This window comes from Centroberyx affinis, unplaced genomic scaffold (genome assembly GCF_046629955.1).
Source record: "Centroberyx affinis isolate AG114_WGS23_722 - 3 ecotype Tasmania unplaced genomic scaffold, CSIRO-AGI_Caff_v1 ptg003040l_1, whole genome shotgun sequence".
Taxonomy (NCBI): domain Eukaryota; kingdom Metazoa; phylum Chordata; class Actinopteri; order Beryciformes; family Berycidae; genus Centroberyx; species Centroberyx affinis.
The window spans coordinates 187,354-201,852 of NW_027281130.1; the positions used below are offsets into that span (position 1 = coordinate 187,354).

The 14,499-nt window shown below is 41.9% G+C and overlaps 1 protein-coding gene across 1 annotated transcript; it reads right to left on the reverse strand.

Annotated features, from left to right (window-relative positions):
• Positions 1 to 434: 434 nt before the first annotated feature.
• klf17 (Kruppel like factor 17) lies at positions 435 to 3,457 on the reverse strand. Its single transcript, XM_071537400.1, has 3 exons — positions 3,244 to 3,457; positions 1,519 to 2,674; positions 435 to 1,366 (listed from the first exon to the last, which is right to left on the reverse strand). The coding sequence occupies exons 1-3, from the start codon at positions 3,328 to 3,330 to the stop codon at positions 1,191 to 1,193; spliced, it is 1,419 nt and encodes a 472-aa protein (XP_071393501.1). The 5' UTR covers positions 3,331 to 3,457; the 3' UTR covers positions 435 to 1,190.
• Between the last annotated feature and the right edge of the window lie 11,042 nt (positions 3,458 to 14,499).

A 14,499-nucleotide genomic window follows, 5' to 3' on the forward strand; every position in this document is an offset into this window, starting at 1 on the left:
ACTGATTAACTGTTATTAAATGCTATTAAAGCTATTAAATGATAAAATGGCAAACAATTCAAATCTAGACTTGGATGTACTTGAATGGAAAATATGCAATACAACAGACATATTTTGAAGTCATTTTATTTTCAGAGAATAATTTGAGCCCTTTAGCACTTCATATTGGTACAGTTATACCAATCAACATTTGCATAATTGAAAAGCAGTCAAAAACAATTGCACTCTTGTAGTATGATACATCTGAGTTGGTCAGAAGTCTGTTTCAAGTAAAGCATCGATAGCATAGTTCAGCCACCGACTGCAGAGTCTGGGTCACATTCAACCAACACCACAAAGTGGATTTTCCTCCTTCGAACAAAAGCAAATTACATATCGGTTTATAAAGAAATAAGTGTTTTTTTTTGTATAGAAAACATTCTGAAGTGAGGGTGGACTGACCCTAAACCTGATGCTTGGCTTCCTTAAGTTTGAATGGCATTAAACATGACATGAAATATTGAAAGGCAGAGTTTTAGTACCTGAATTGAGAGCATTTCTCAAGCAAGCCTTCACAAAATCCAATCCACTTGAAAAAGTTTGAAATGTAGCCTACATCACTTAAATCTGTCTCTAGCATTGGTGTGCACTAACAACCTGGAGAAAATAGAATACATTTTTTTTGCCAATAAAAACCCTGACCTGATTTGAGTAGTATCAAAGTTATAAGAAAAAATGTAAACATAAAAATATAATTTACATATGTACAAAAATACTGGGTCCTGCCCACAGTTAGTGTTTCCTTTGAGAGAGCAAATCTGCCATCCTATCAAGGCACTTACTGACAATCAATAACTTATAAGACAGAGCGAGAAAATGTCTTAAATACTGAACTACTATAATTTAGCCAAAATGATTCACATATGCACAAATATTTACAAAAAACACCAGCAAATGTTGCACATTCCCTGGAGTCCCACCAAGGGATTCAAAAGCCTGTAGATAAATCTGTCATTTAGTTGTAATTTTGCCCTTCCATACAAATTTGCATACTATCTTGGCTATGTTCAATAGTTGTACACTGTGAGAGTGAAGTCACTGTAAACATAAGTCCATATAGGATTGTTATGTTATAGGAATATTGCAGTGATTTGTCATTAAATGATGGCATGATCCCATGATAGTGTCCAAGTGTCCGAGTCCATTGATCCCTACATGTGCCTCTTCATGTGAAGAGCTAGGTGGTCGGAGCGGGAGAATGCGCGTTCGCACAGGTGGCACTGGAAGGGCCGGTGTCCGGTGTGCTTGCGGAAGTGACGCGTCAGCTCGTCGGACCTGGCGAATTTCCAGCCACAGCCTTCCCAGTTGCAGTGGTAGGGCTTTTCACCTAGAGAGAGAAGAGAGGGAATGTCATTAGAGGATGCTATGCGTAAACGGTGAAAATTAAGTCATCAAACAATGACATCAGAGATATGACATCCAAAATATGATGTCACCAATATATAATATGACACCTGCATCAGCGTTTTCCAAGCTTACCTGTGTGTGTTCTCATGTGGGCTTTGAGGTGGGAGCTCTTCGTGTAGGTTTTCCCGCAGCCGGGGAACTCGCAGCTGTGCGTCGCGGCGCGCTTCCTGGCCCAAGACCTGCGCCCTCGCTTCTGCTTGACGCCTCCGCCGTCCTCCTGCGCGTAAAACTCCAGCAGCGACGGCGACGAGGGCGGAGTGAGCATCATCCCCTGCACGGATGACGGATGATGCTGCTGGTGCACGCGCACGGGCTCCCTGTACATGTTATACTGTCCGTGCAACTGGGGCGCGTAATGCGGCGGATAGGGCGCGTTCATGTACTGGTTTTGGAGATGATGATGGTGATGATGATTAGGAGGATGGTGGTGGTGATGATGAGAGCTCATAGCAGAGTTCATTTGCGCCACATGGCAGTCCGTGCGTCCCTGAGGCGCAGCGTGCTGCATGGAGTGCGCACCGAACCCCGGTACTGCAGCGGGGACGGTGGTTTGGCGGTGCGTAAAAGCTGCCGGGTGCACGGGGCGCATCTGGTGTTTCTGATCGTACATCTGTCCCATAAAGTCCCCGCCCGCACCAGCCAGCATGCAAGACTGCCCCGCAGACTCCGTTTTGATTTTGTATCCAAGCGAGGATGGAGATGTGGCCACCTGGAGGTGTGCGGGGGCGACCGGGTTCAAAGCTCGCAGTTCGGTGTACTCCCGCGCGTCTCTCGTCTTGCCGGCGCTGTCCGGTAAACTCTCCCCCGGGTAGTTTATCTCCGGCGTGAGCAGCTCCGCCATGAGGCTGCGGACGGGGCTTGAGCCCGTGAAGCTCCCGGTACCGTGGTAACCCTGCGCGGGGAGGTGAGGAGGGGGCGCGTCGGCGCCGTCTGGCACCGAGTGACCGCTGCAGCTCTCCGGCGACTCCGGTAGTGAATAAGCGCACTGCTGCTGCTGCTGCTGCTGCGGTGAAGGCGAATTATTACCGTTGTCGCTGTTGACACCCTCGGTGCCGATGGTGTTGGACAGAATGAATTCCAGGTCCAGGAATTTGCTCAGCTCGTCGTCGTCTTTGCTGCTGGGAGGCAGAGCGGGAGACTGGACGATGCTGAACTCCACTTCAATGAGCGGGTTCATGTCTCCGCCACCTGTCGCGGCGCCGCTTTCACACTCATCCACCTTCCACAGCTACAGAGAGGAGCAAAGAGAAACGTTAAAATAAGCCCAAACCTCCAGGGGTCATGAATTCATTAAGCTTAATCTTAACCATTTGCCACCAAACTTCAAAACTGGCATATAGGCCTAGTCTAACCTTCATGGCCATTGTGATCAATTAGTAGACGTGTCATAACAAAATATTTCTCTCGGACGAACACAGCGAACTTTGCTCCTGAATGCTCCCTGATGTGATTCTTTAAGATTTGCCTTCCAAATACATTTATAGCAATTTTGCTCATGCTCTCCTCTCCAAAAGCCTATCATGATAAAAACTACAAGATCGAATTTTGACTCAGTTGCGACCCTTGACACCTGTACTGCGATGGTGTGGACGCAAATGCAGTTACGTGGTAAACCCTAGCCTGTTTCCACTGCTTCAGAATAAGACATGAAACTTTTTCTACAATTTTCAAACCTTTAAAAGAAAAGAGAATCACAACAAACACCCAATATTCAACCAGATTTGCTCCTAGTGTTTCCTTCAAAATAATCTCTCACTACCAAGAAAAAAGCCGAACAGCTGACATTCCACTACTTACATTGACAATTTGAGACTGTTTCTCCTCCATCGGTTGCATGTTGGGGAACGAAGTGATGGCAGGCAGCACTGCGTCAGCCACAGCCATGTCGACCCTTTTTGTTTTGTTTTTTAAAGCAGAAATAGGAATTTAAAGCCGTGCACGCAGACAGAGAGTGTCTTCTCTGTCCATAGATGGCCTGATGGGTAACGCGGACTGATCAGGTGCGCTCCAGGATTCAGGATGTGAGTATCGACCGGTGCTGACGGAGCCTCTTATAGCTCTTATTCTCCTGCTGGGGAGGCGTGGCTTTAACAACCCCTCCACCACACACACACATACACACACACACACCGCCTGCCCGCAGCCAACAGGAGAAACAAACAAATAAAACGGCACAGGTATACTGCGACACAAAGTATGACCAAAACATAGTGTCATCATTCATCCATATATCCATCCACAATATAATAATATAATATAATGGAAAGGCAAACAAGCAAATATGTTGGAAACGAATGTCTATTCATTTAGGGTTAGGGTTAGTTTGTGTTAAATTCACAAATGAATAAATAAATGGAAAGGCAAAGCAACACATTATTTGGAAATAAATAAACAAATCCATAAACAAATAAACAAAGAAATGTGTATTTTGTTTTTTTATAAAGGTATGATCTGAATTTAGATGCGATTTGAGCATTGCTCTGCATCTTGCTCTGCAAGAAAATATATATTTTAACTTCAAGTCATTTTATTTCAAGAAAGCATACAACATATACAATAACATATAACATACAGTACTAGCCATGAAAAAAACAAGGACATATCGTTCAAAATACAGAAGTGCAAAAACTTGTGCGACATTTTTTTCCACTTTATTTTAGTGGATGAAACACTTTAATATCAATAGACCTTATTTATCAGAGAGAAAGACATATAGGATACTGTGTGAAGTATTTGTTGTCAGTCCCAGTGCAAAGTTACACTTCAATCGGAGCAGTTATCTCATGATCTCTCCCCTCGTGGGAAACTACAGATTTCCCTCGAGGCAGATATAGGGGGCGACACTAAACCTGGGCGAGGGAGTCATTCCAGAACTCCAGTGTGTGCTTGTTGTGGTTTTACTCCAAGAATATTTCAGTCCAAACTATCTGCGCTCTGTCTCGAAAGACATTATTTTGCAAGTGAAACGTCTCGCAGAGTTTCGCTCCAGCCTCTCCAGCAGGCGACAAAAACGCACACACACACACAATCACTGAGCCTAATCTCGACTGACACATCATTAATTTGTCCCGATTTGATCCCTTGATCCCATACCGTGTGAAGCGGCGGCTTATTCCCCGGGCCCATCGAAACAACCTGTTAATCTGGATGTCAACAATGAGCCTTTAATGATCTTTACCTAACATCACTGCTCCCTTGTAGTCATTACTATGGTAATGTACAGGTGGACGGGAGGGGGAGGGGGGGTTGACAGTGTGATGAATAAGAGCAGATGGAGAATTTTAGATGAGGGGGGGAAAAAAAATTAAGTTTATACGAGGCAATAAATAGTGGAGATGGATTGGATTTATTTATTATTTGGCTATGAGCTATATGAAAAATAAGACCAGAAAATCGGTCATAGAATTTTTTTCTATAGTAATCTGGAAAATACTAGAATATCACAGCAAAACAGCAAAGTTCCAATAGGATTATTATAGGAATATTAGTGATACAATAGGATAAATAATACCGTAAAGTACGATAAGGTCACTGTGAAAAAATACACCACAGACACTATAAGTCCTGTAGGAATATTTATTGTGTTTTCGTTAGGGACAATTTAGATTCGATTTATAAACCCAAATAATGGCAATAAAGATGGATAGATAGATAGATAGATAGATAGATAGATAGATAGATAGATAGATAGATAGATAGATAGATAGATAGATAGATAGATAGATACCAATAAATAAATACATAAATAAATACATGTTTAATAGACTAAACTTTTTTCTGCAAATTGAGTAGCATTTTCTTTCTTTCATTCTTTCTTTCTTTCTTTCTTTCTTTCTTTCTTTCTTTCTTTCTTTCTTTCCTTCCTTCCCATGATGCCACGGGCCTGCAGGTGTCGTGAACGGCAGCGTCCTCCTCCAGCGCGCAGCTCTGTGCCGCGCGTCCCCCCGTCGCATTGCCTTTATATACTCCGTTATTTTTAACCCGCGCGCGGCCCTTTACGCACATCACATTCCGGCGGAGTCCGCGAGCCAAGTGGAAATGGACTCCGCTTCCTGAGGAAAACACGGGACACTTGCTTCCTCTACTTTCACTCTGCAGTCACCTTTGGCGTCATGCAGCAAGTCCTGCTTGAAACTGTTCCAACACTCATCACTGACTGGAAAAAAATCACTATAATATCCCTATAATATTCTTATAATACTCATATAGGGACTTAAAGTGAGTCTGTGGTGCTCAATAGTGAGTTTATAGCAACCTTAAGGTACTTTAGGGCATTTTTCAATTTCCTATGGTATCACTATAATATTCCTATGATATTCATATAGGGACTTATAGTGAGTCTGTGGTGCTCAATAGTGAGTTCATAGTGACCTTATCATACTTTATGTTTTTTCAATCTCCTATATGTTATAAGTATAATATTTCTATTATATTTCTAAAGGGACTTATAGTGAGTCTGTGGTGCTCAATAATGAGTTTATAGTGACCTTATCATACTTTATGTTTTTTCAATCTCCTATATGTTATAAGTATAATATTTCTATTGTATTTCTAAAGGGACTTATAGTGTCCCTGTGGTATTCAATAGTGAGTTTATAGTGACTTTACTGTACTTTATGGTATAATCTATGGTATAATTGTAATATTCCCATAGAGACAGATGGTTTTCCTGTTATATTTGTATAGTATCCTTCAAAAAAGTATTATAGGATTAGGCTGCCATAGTTCTTTTTCTTAAAGGAGAGACAAATGGGATCAGTCAATCTGCATGTGTGCTCAGGTATTTATTTATGACTAAAAAAATGTTCAAAACAGCCCTGGAAATGCGTGGTATGAGAATTGCCGAAGAGAAAGCGGCTCCTCTATCTTGTTTCATCAAGCGCATTATCAAACTCAGGTCATGTAGGAACCAGCTAGCCAAGAATAGAGGGAGAGATAAAGATAAAGAATCGCCCCTGGGCATCGAGTTTCTCCTTTTGTGACTCTCTTTTCTAAAAAGGGAAGGAAGTCTCAAGGCTCGAGTGTTTTTCCAAACACAATTACTTAAGATTACAGTGGAGCAGACGGACGGAGAGCAAAGCCGAGGCAGCTCATCCTGGATACACTGAATTGTTTTCCAAGTAAAGATAAAAAAGAAAAAAAGAAGCTATTTGTCTTTGCTGAATTGTTTGTGTTGCCGCTCGGTCCAAACGTCCCCATCTGTTTCCTTGGAATAGGTGATTTTGTGCTATCCTTACACACACATTGTAGGCCTGATCCATCATATTGACTGGTGACTTTAACATGTAGATAAATCACCAAGCACAGTTGCTTTGAAATGTCTCAACATCTTATCTCAACTTGTTTTGCAGCCTTCTGCAGAAGTTGACTTGCATTTCAATATGAATCTGAATCTCAGTTTTCTTCTCAGAACTCCTCCCATTTTGTTGAAACGATTATATAATAATTGCGGTATAGTGTGTGTACTGCTCACAAATGAATATGAAAGAGCATCTGACAACTCAGATACTCTTGTTAAAGTCTATCTCGCTCCCTTATCTCTCTCTCTTTCTCTCTCTTTCTCTCTCTCTGACTCAACCCAACTGGCTCTTCTTCTCCTCCTCTCTCTTTCTCCTCTCTTTCCCTTCCACTCGCTGCCACAGTCTGACTCACGCTCTAAATCAAGGGCTCCACCTTTGTGGATGACTTCCTACTGAGTCAGTCATCTTCAGCCTCTTGGCAGGTCACGCTTTCGTAGCCGCTCGCATGTTTAGCACAGAGTTTTCACGAGAACTTGAATGCCTGACATCCCTTTTGCATCTTAATTTTACTTACATGCAGTGATGCAGTGGTAAATAAGAAGGTGGGTAAAGCTATAGGAACTCCAGTCGGTGCCAAACAACCAGCAATATAAGCAAAAAACATTCATTTGTGCTTTTTATTCCTTCTGCATGATCAGTATATCAGTGTGGATACTTCCTTCAAATGCATCAAATGAAGTATACATGTATCAGAATGTACACTTCCATTAAATCAGTATACATGCAGTTGTGCTGATTTGATGGAAGGCTCAGTTCTTGGAAAATGTGCGCAAATGTGTGCAGGCATGCACAGGCAAATGCACACACACACACACACACACACACACAATCATATCCTACTCCTTTTTCTTTGACTCAGACACACACACACACACACACACGCACACACACACACGTCCTGGACACACTGTGTTTGTGTTCCTGTCCAAACAGTAGCTCCACTTGGAAGAATTAATTACAATCTACCCGGGGGAGTATGGGGACTCATACACACATGCATGTAGGCAGGCACACACACACACACACACCCCAATTATCCTCCATCACACGGGCCAAGTGAGGGGAGGGGAAACCCAGCCGCTATCTAGGATAAATACGCTGCCTTGCATGACATGAAAAAGCAACAGACTGATTAGAGCAAAAAAAAAAAAGAAAAAACAGAAAGTAAAAAGGCAGCAGAGAGACGAGGGCTAGTTACTTTTTTAGAGAGAACATATCAAAAGGAGGTGGAGCCGCTGAGAGGAATCATGGGAAAAAGGACTAGTGAAAACATGAGCCTGCTCTTCCTGAGGCAGAGTGCCTGCTGGGTCAAATAGTCTGCAGAGGAGAAATACTCTTTCTATCTGACCGGACTGGACTGGACAGCATACATATATAGGTTGATGTACTATATATGGGATTTAGTTGCATTTATTAGGCTTTAGTTCAGTTTGTTAGGTTTATTATTAGGACCACTTTTCCACAATCAAACCACAATTTATATTTAGTTAATATACACAAATAGTCCACATGGAATAAACTACATAAAAAAGTAGATATAGTGATACATATACTGTACATTTAATGAAATAACATAATGATCCCATCCATTCACAACTCTACACACACACACACACACACACACACACACACAGTGTAGAAAGACCAGAATAAAATAGATTAACATGTTTGGGAACACAGAAATATAGTGAAATAATAGTAAAATAACTTACTGATGATATATTTTTCTGTCTGTAATGTTGTAGGTCAATGCATCTTATATTTACTGAAATACAGAGACAAAAATTATAAAAAAAAAAAGTGGGTAAATCAACTTTATTGCATGTGGATATACCAATGTACTGTATATCAAGCAAAATGGCATTAGTGCTGTAGTGTGCGGCTACCAGTGATAAATGGTTTAGCCTCCTCCTACAGGTAGAGCAGACAGCTCATGGTGGCTAAATGGTTTAGTAGCATTCAGCATTAATAAAGCCATTAGCAGTTAGCCGTTAGCCTAATGAGATCAGGATCACAGATACTTAGCGGTCCTTAGCAGCATGTTGGCCAGTGTTAGTTTTGTGTGTGTGTGATCAGGACCAGATCCACTTAGCATGGTAATGATGACCCACTGAGTAGAAACTCTGTTGTTTTGTTGGAGAGAGAGAGAGAGGGAGAGAGAGAGATTGACTCTAAAATAAAGAAGGCAAGACACATCCACACATTATGCATCTTCCACACAACACACACACCTGCACACACACAAAAAGAGAACTATTAGATACTGTAGATACTCGGTCCTGTGTAAGGGTCATACATTGTTCTGGGACAGTCTCCATAGTCTCCATATTAATAGCACTCTCTTATTGCAGGCCAACATGTAAACCTACCTATAGCTACAGTATGGCCAGGTTTCAGCAGTCCATCATTAACTAATAACCCTTTCAATTACTTTGAGCTGTTGATTTACTCTACCTTGCGCAAGATAGGTTGCCTCCCTTCTTTGCAAATCCAATTGACATGATCAGTCAAACACAATCAATGAGTTTCAGAAAATATTCCAATCAGTATCACTTAGGGATTCATCACAGTCAGAGCTATTTAGAAAGTTATCCTATTGAAATAAGTAATGTTCCCATAGTTTCCAGTATTTCCCAAAAGTGTCCAAAAGGCAACAATTACAATCCCAACTAGCGCTGATATTTTTGGCCATATATTTCATTGCACTATGTTGCTTGAAAAAAAAGAAAAAGAAAAACTCTAGGAAGCAAAAACTTTATAACATTTGTGTCATAGTTTTGTCTAGGCACTTTATGTTAGCTATATGGCTTATTTCAAAAGGTTACTGTGCAGAATGGGTTGTCGATACTTCATAGTGCATCTGCTGGAAGAGCAGAGGATCAAAGTTTGGTGCCATTTTGGGTACAAGTACATGTTATTGCAAGAAAAGCTTTTTATTGGCCCGTGTTATTGCGGTATGTCATACTTTGGCAAATAACTTCACACACCAAAAGTAAACTCCAACTTAATGGAGACTTTAAAGGCCAGCAGCCGTTATTCTACTTGATGTGGCATTTCATTTTATACAAGTGTACTGGAGGCGTAATAGAGTAACCGGTTTCACTTCTTCCAGTCTCAGTTTCAGCTCTTCTTTCTCCATATTAACCAAGAACAGGCTGAGTATCTGCCCAGTGCCTTCTACCAGCCCAGTCATTACCTGAAGGGCCATGTACCTGTTCCACCTGTTGTGACTACTTGCGTGTGTGTGTGTGTTTCTGCCATGATGGCTTACTCACGCACATCAAAAAACAACATTGATGACTGTTAATACTATGAAGAATGAAGAAAATGAAGAGAAATGTGCAATTTGGGAATTATAAAATGTAAAGCATCATGTATGCTTAATTGCATTATTCACATTTACATATTTTTCAGCACATTATAACCCATTTGAGTTCATATGAGTTCATATACAGCATATCAGGGGATCACAGACAGCACAAGAAATGCTAGTAAATCCAGCGCTCCAAAATATCATTAGTGACCTGCAGACCAACCATGCATTTCTAAAAAGTAAATTTTTCACAAACTGAGAAAAGTGATTTTCCAATTGATATCTATGTCTGGCAGTTATTTGTCTTGGCCAGTATGAAACATTTCCCATCCATAAGACAACATGCCATCACTGTCAGTTACAGTCAGAAAAAGTGGAACTGGAGATAAAGGCTTTCTGCAGGACAGCTGTGTTTATAGGAGGTCGAGGGAGCTGACTGGCTCTGATGGGAAAAGTTGTTGTTAGCCTATTCTATTCTATTCTATTCTATTCTATTCTATTCTATTCAATTCTATTCTATGCTATTTTATAGGCCAGGAAACACAAGAGGTTTACTCACGGACCTGATACCCCTTTTACTCGTCCAACTGTTTGCCATGAATAGCCAGCTTATATCATTACAAGTGGGTTGCTGTTTAAAGAAAATGGCTTGACAATAGGTATGTCGATAAAAAGGCAATGGAAAGTAACACTGTGTGCTAAAATAGGAAGATGGTTTAGGGTTGCTGCTGCAGCATAACGTCCATACGATCTGTTCAGGAGCAATCCTTGTGCTCTTGGGCAATAAGTGATAGCCCTCCATCCATGTTGGCTGCTCCAGTTAGCTCATCTTTCTTCTTCTGGGCGACTTCCCTAAGCGGGCCGCGATACTCTAGAAAGACGCGGGACAATGGGACGAGATCGCACCTATTGTTGTGCTTTTGAAAGTGGCGTAAGGAAAACATATGATGCGTGACATTTTCGGTTATTTAACGCGAAAACGGTGTGCATTTCTGCATGCGTGCGTATCACGTTACCCATCTCGCCGTTCCCCTATCCCATAAATTCGTGAAGCCTTTTTCAACCCTCGGACCAAACGGGGACCCGACCAGAAAACACGTCCGTGAACCATTTTTGAGGTCAGCCCCCCCCCCCCCCCCCCCGTGATTTAAGAGACAATGCTTCATCTACTCTGTTAGACTTTTAAGAAAGCCGTAAGCGTAGCAATCAGAAGAAATTCAAACATCTTTGATGGATGTCGGGTGACGTAGCGCCTTCTGAAATACCTCATCTCTGTGCTTGCTGTCACGGGCCATGGAGAAGCTAAAGAAAGAACGGCTGCAGAACGTGGGTGAACACGAGGACAAAGGGTGATGTATTGTGCACAACACGCTATGTATTCTGTGTCAATATGGGATCCAATGCTAGGGTTAGGAGTTCAATTCCCACTGGGGCCACCCATGCAGTCCATGCATCTATCTAGATAGAGTTATGTTATTGAAATAAACCAGGCCCTGATGTTTTGACAAGACATGAAGTACTGTTCTGTGCTTATATTGTCTTCTCTATAGGTAAGGTACAGTATCGGCACCTTTGGGTTCCACTGGAATACATCAGTTGTGCGTCACCACCATAACGCTGACACCCCTCCCATGTGGATCATATACTTGAGAAAATGTTTAGAGACATGTTCCAAAATATACACCAAATGGCCAAAAATATAATTAGCAAATGTAGATGACATTCATTTGAAATATGTTTTGGCCAGAACTCATTTTGGATTTACTTGCTGTTATGGACGGAGGAAGAAAATGAATTTTGCAGACAAATGTGTTTTTTGGACAGCTTTTGCATATTTCGAAACGTACCTCAAACCATAATCTGATGTATATGTGAAATGTATTTTTTTGCAGTATGGGCTGCCAGCGCACTTGGAAAGTGGCCCTGCAGCAAAAGTCTTTGGATACTTTACCAGTGTGCTTCTCATGCATCATTACATAACTATCCTGCAAACCCAACCACACTGTCCTGTAGCAGTAAGTGCACAATATGGCACACAATCAAGTAAGTAGTCAAGCCAGAGTTTTGTCTTTATTGTCTGGGAATAAGTTGAAGTGAGTACAAACGAATGACTGAAGGATTTATAGTCATTATCTATTCGTTCCAGACCGTTTAATGTCACATCGCAAGCCTTTGAGGTAGGTAATATATTAAGTCACAGTGTCACTAGCTTCCTTATAGTATAATCTACCACAAGTCTAATTAATTAGAGTTATAAGAGTTAAATAGTTTAAGACAAAAGCCTTGTAAAGGGAACAAAGGAGAGAGAGAGAGAGAATGAAAGCCTTGACTTTAGACTTATGATGTTATTTAATAAAATATCTCACAGAGAAAAAAGAGCGTGAAAATAAGACAGTGTGTGTATGTGTGTGTGTGTGTGAGAGAGAGAGAGAGAGAGAGAGAGAGCGAGAGAGAGACATTCTTCAAGTCTAGACCTGAAAGGTGACGTGAGGTCTCTGAGGTCAACAAGTTTGTTGACACAGTCTTATCTGTATCTTTCATATCCAGGTGGTTTAGGTGGACTGCGACTGTGACTATGATGATGAAACAAAATTACACCTTTCTTCTTATTGAAACCAAAGAGCCTGAACAGTTAAACAAAATTGAGACAGAGGCTGTCAAAGAAAGTGAAGTTTGTCGGTTGCTTTTATGATGGTTGATTGTCATTGGGTATTTTTTGGGTGCTACATATGGGTGTTAATGCTTTTGATAATCAGTGTTGTAGCTGGACTCGAGACCGGTGTTCCTTGATCTAGGTCTCGTCTTGGGCCTAATTTGTCTTGGTCTAGTCTTGGTCTCGATCACCTTTGGTCTTGGTCTTGTCTTGGTCTCGATTGAGATAGTCTTGACTGCAACACTGTTGATAATGCGTTGGGAAGACGTCATGTCACTCTTATGGTAAATGCCGCAATGGCATGTTGACACTTGAAAACAAATTATAAGTATTTTCATTGCAGTAATTGGAGTTTTAGTTATAGAGCTGCCCTGGAGGCAGAAATAATCTCATTGGTTGAGGTAAACCTCAGTGGGAGGAGCCAAAGAGTAATGGGTAAGTAATGTTAGACTGAAGCCTGAAAAAGGTGGGAGAGGAGGAAGCTAATATTATGAAGCCTAGCGCTCTGCTAATAGCTGAAAAAATGCAACCTATAGCCTATCAAATTATCTAATCCTAGCTGACCTTCAAATTCAAACTAGCCATACTAGTCTGTAGCTATCTAGGTAAGCTAGTTAGCTAGCATGTCGAGTTCCTATTTTGCCGTTAGTTCGCTAGTTGACTAGCTTGTGCTCTGAAAAAGTGTGGTTCTTTGGCTCCGCCCATTGAGGTTTAATTCAACCAATGAGATTATTTCTGCCTCCAGAGCAGCTCTGCCTTCAATAAATGTTTTGTGAAGCTAAAAGGTTTTCATGCTACATTTTATGCTACGTTTTGGCTGTTACCAGCTTACAGTGTGTAAGCAGGTATGAGTTCAGCTCATTGGCCGGTTGCCCATGCTAACACTAGGCCACCCTGCCACACAAATGTTTTCCTACGTACGCTTTTAACCCGAGTCAGACAAATTGCGTGCTCGCAGCTAGGCACCACATGAAAATACAGAAACAGAGAATCACAACATCTGTTACTGCCATGTTTCTGCACCTGCATTTCTGAAACTTTTAAGATGCCATAGAAAATATACAAAGAATGTAATCTAACCTACATGGAAGTGACAGCAAGGTTCAAACAAGTGATACAATCTTTCTGTATCTGTTTCTTCTCAGTCCCGGCAGCCGAGTGGTCTGAAAGCTGGAGGACAGACGGAGAGCAAATAATTACCTTTCCCAGGTAGCTCCGCAGATTGTTGGGAGCTGGAGGATGAGTGAAGAGGGCTCTCTCTGTGTGTGTGTGTGTGTGTGTGTGTGTGCGCGCGCGCATGAACACGGCACATGTCCTTTTGACCTTGCAGCGCTGCAGACACACACACAGAGAGACGGTTTTGTGTCCCCAGACAAGAGGTCTGCTTTCTCCAGAGCAGGCTCGGGCAATTACCCCCCCCCCCCCAACCCGCCCCACCAGAGACAAAGACAGAGCAGAGGGGGGATGAGTGACTGGGACCAGGAGAGTCCTCTTCATTAGTGGAGGGGGCGGGGAGGAGAGGGGACGAGTGTGTGTGGGAGTAGGGAGCGAGAGAGAGAGAAATTAGTGAATTTGGGTGCTGAGATTTTTTGCAGAATAGCATTCAACATTTAAATGCACATTTAAATCCAGGACCAATTCAAGAGAAATCTATGAGCCATTCAGGATCAATCAAGGACTTGCATTTTACAGTAAATGCTTTTTGGCTGAGGTGTACCAACACACAAATCACACCAACATTATCACATCTTTGGCTCATGATGCATAGGTTTTCTTGGAATCTGTGG

Coding starts and splice junctions, on each gene's coding strand:
- klf17 (XM_071537400.1), bottom strand. CDS start 3,330: ATGGCTGTGGCTGACGCAGTGCTGCCTGCCATCACTTCGTTCCCCAAC. Junction 2,675..3,243: donor AACAGTCTCAAATTGTCAAT/GTAAGTAGTGGA, acceptor TCCTCTCTGTAG/CTGTGGAAGGTGGATGAGTG. Junction 1,367..1,518: donor CCACATGAGAACACACACAG/GTAAGCTTGGAA, acceptor TTCTCTCTCTAG/GTGAAAAGCCCTACCACTGC.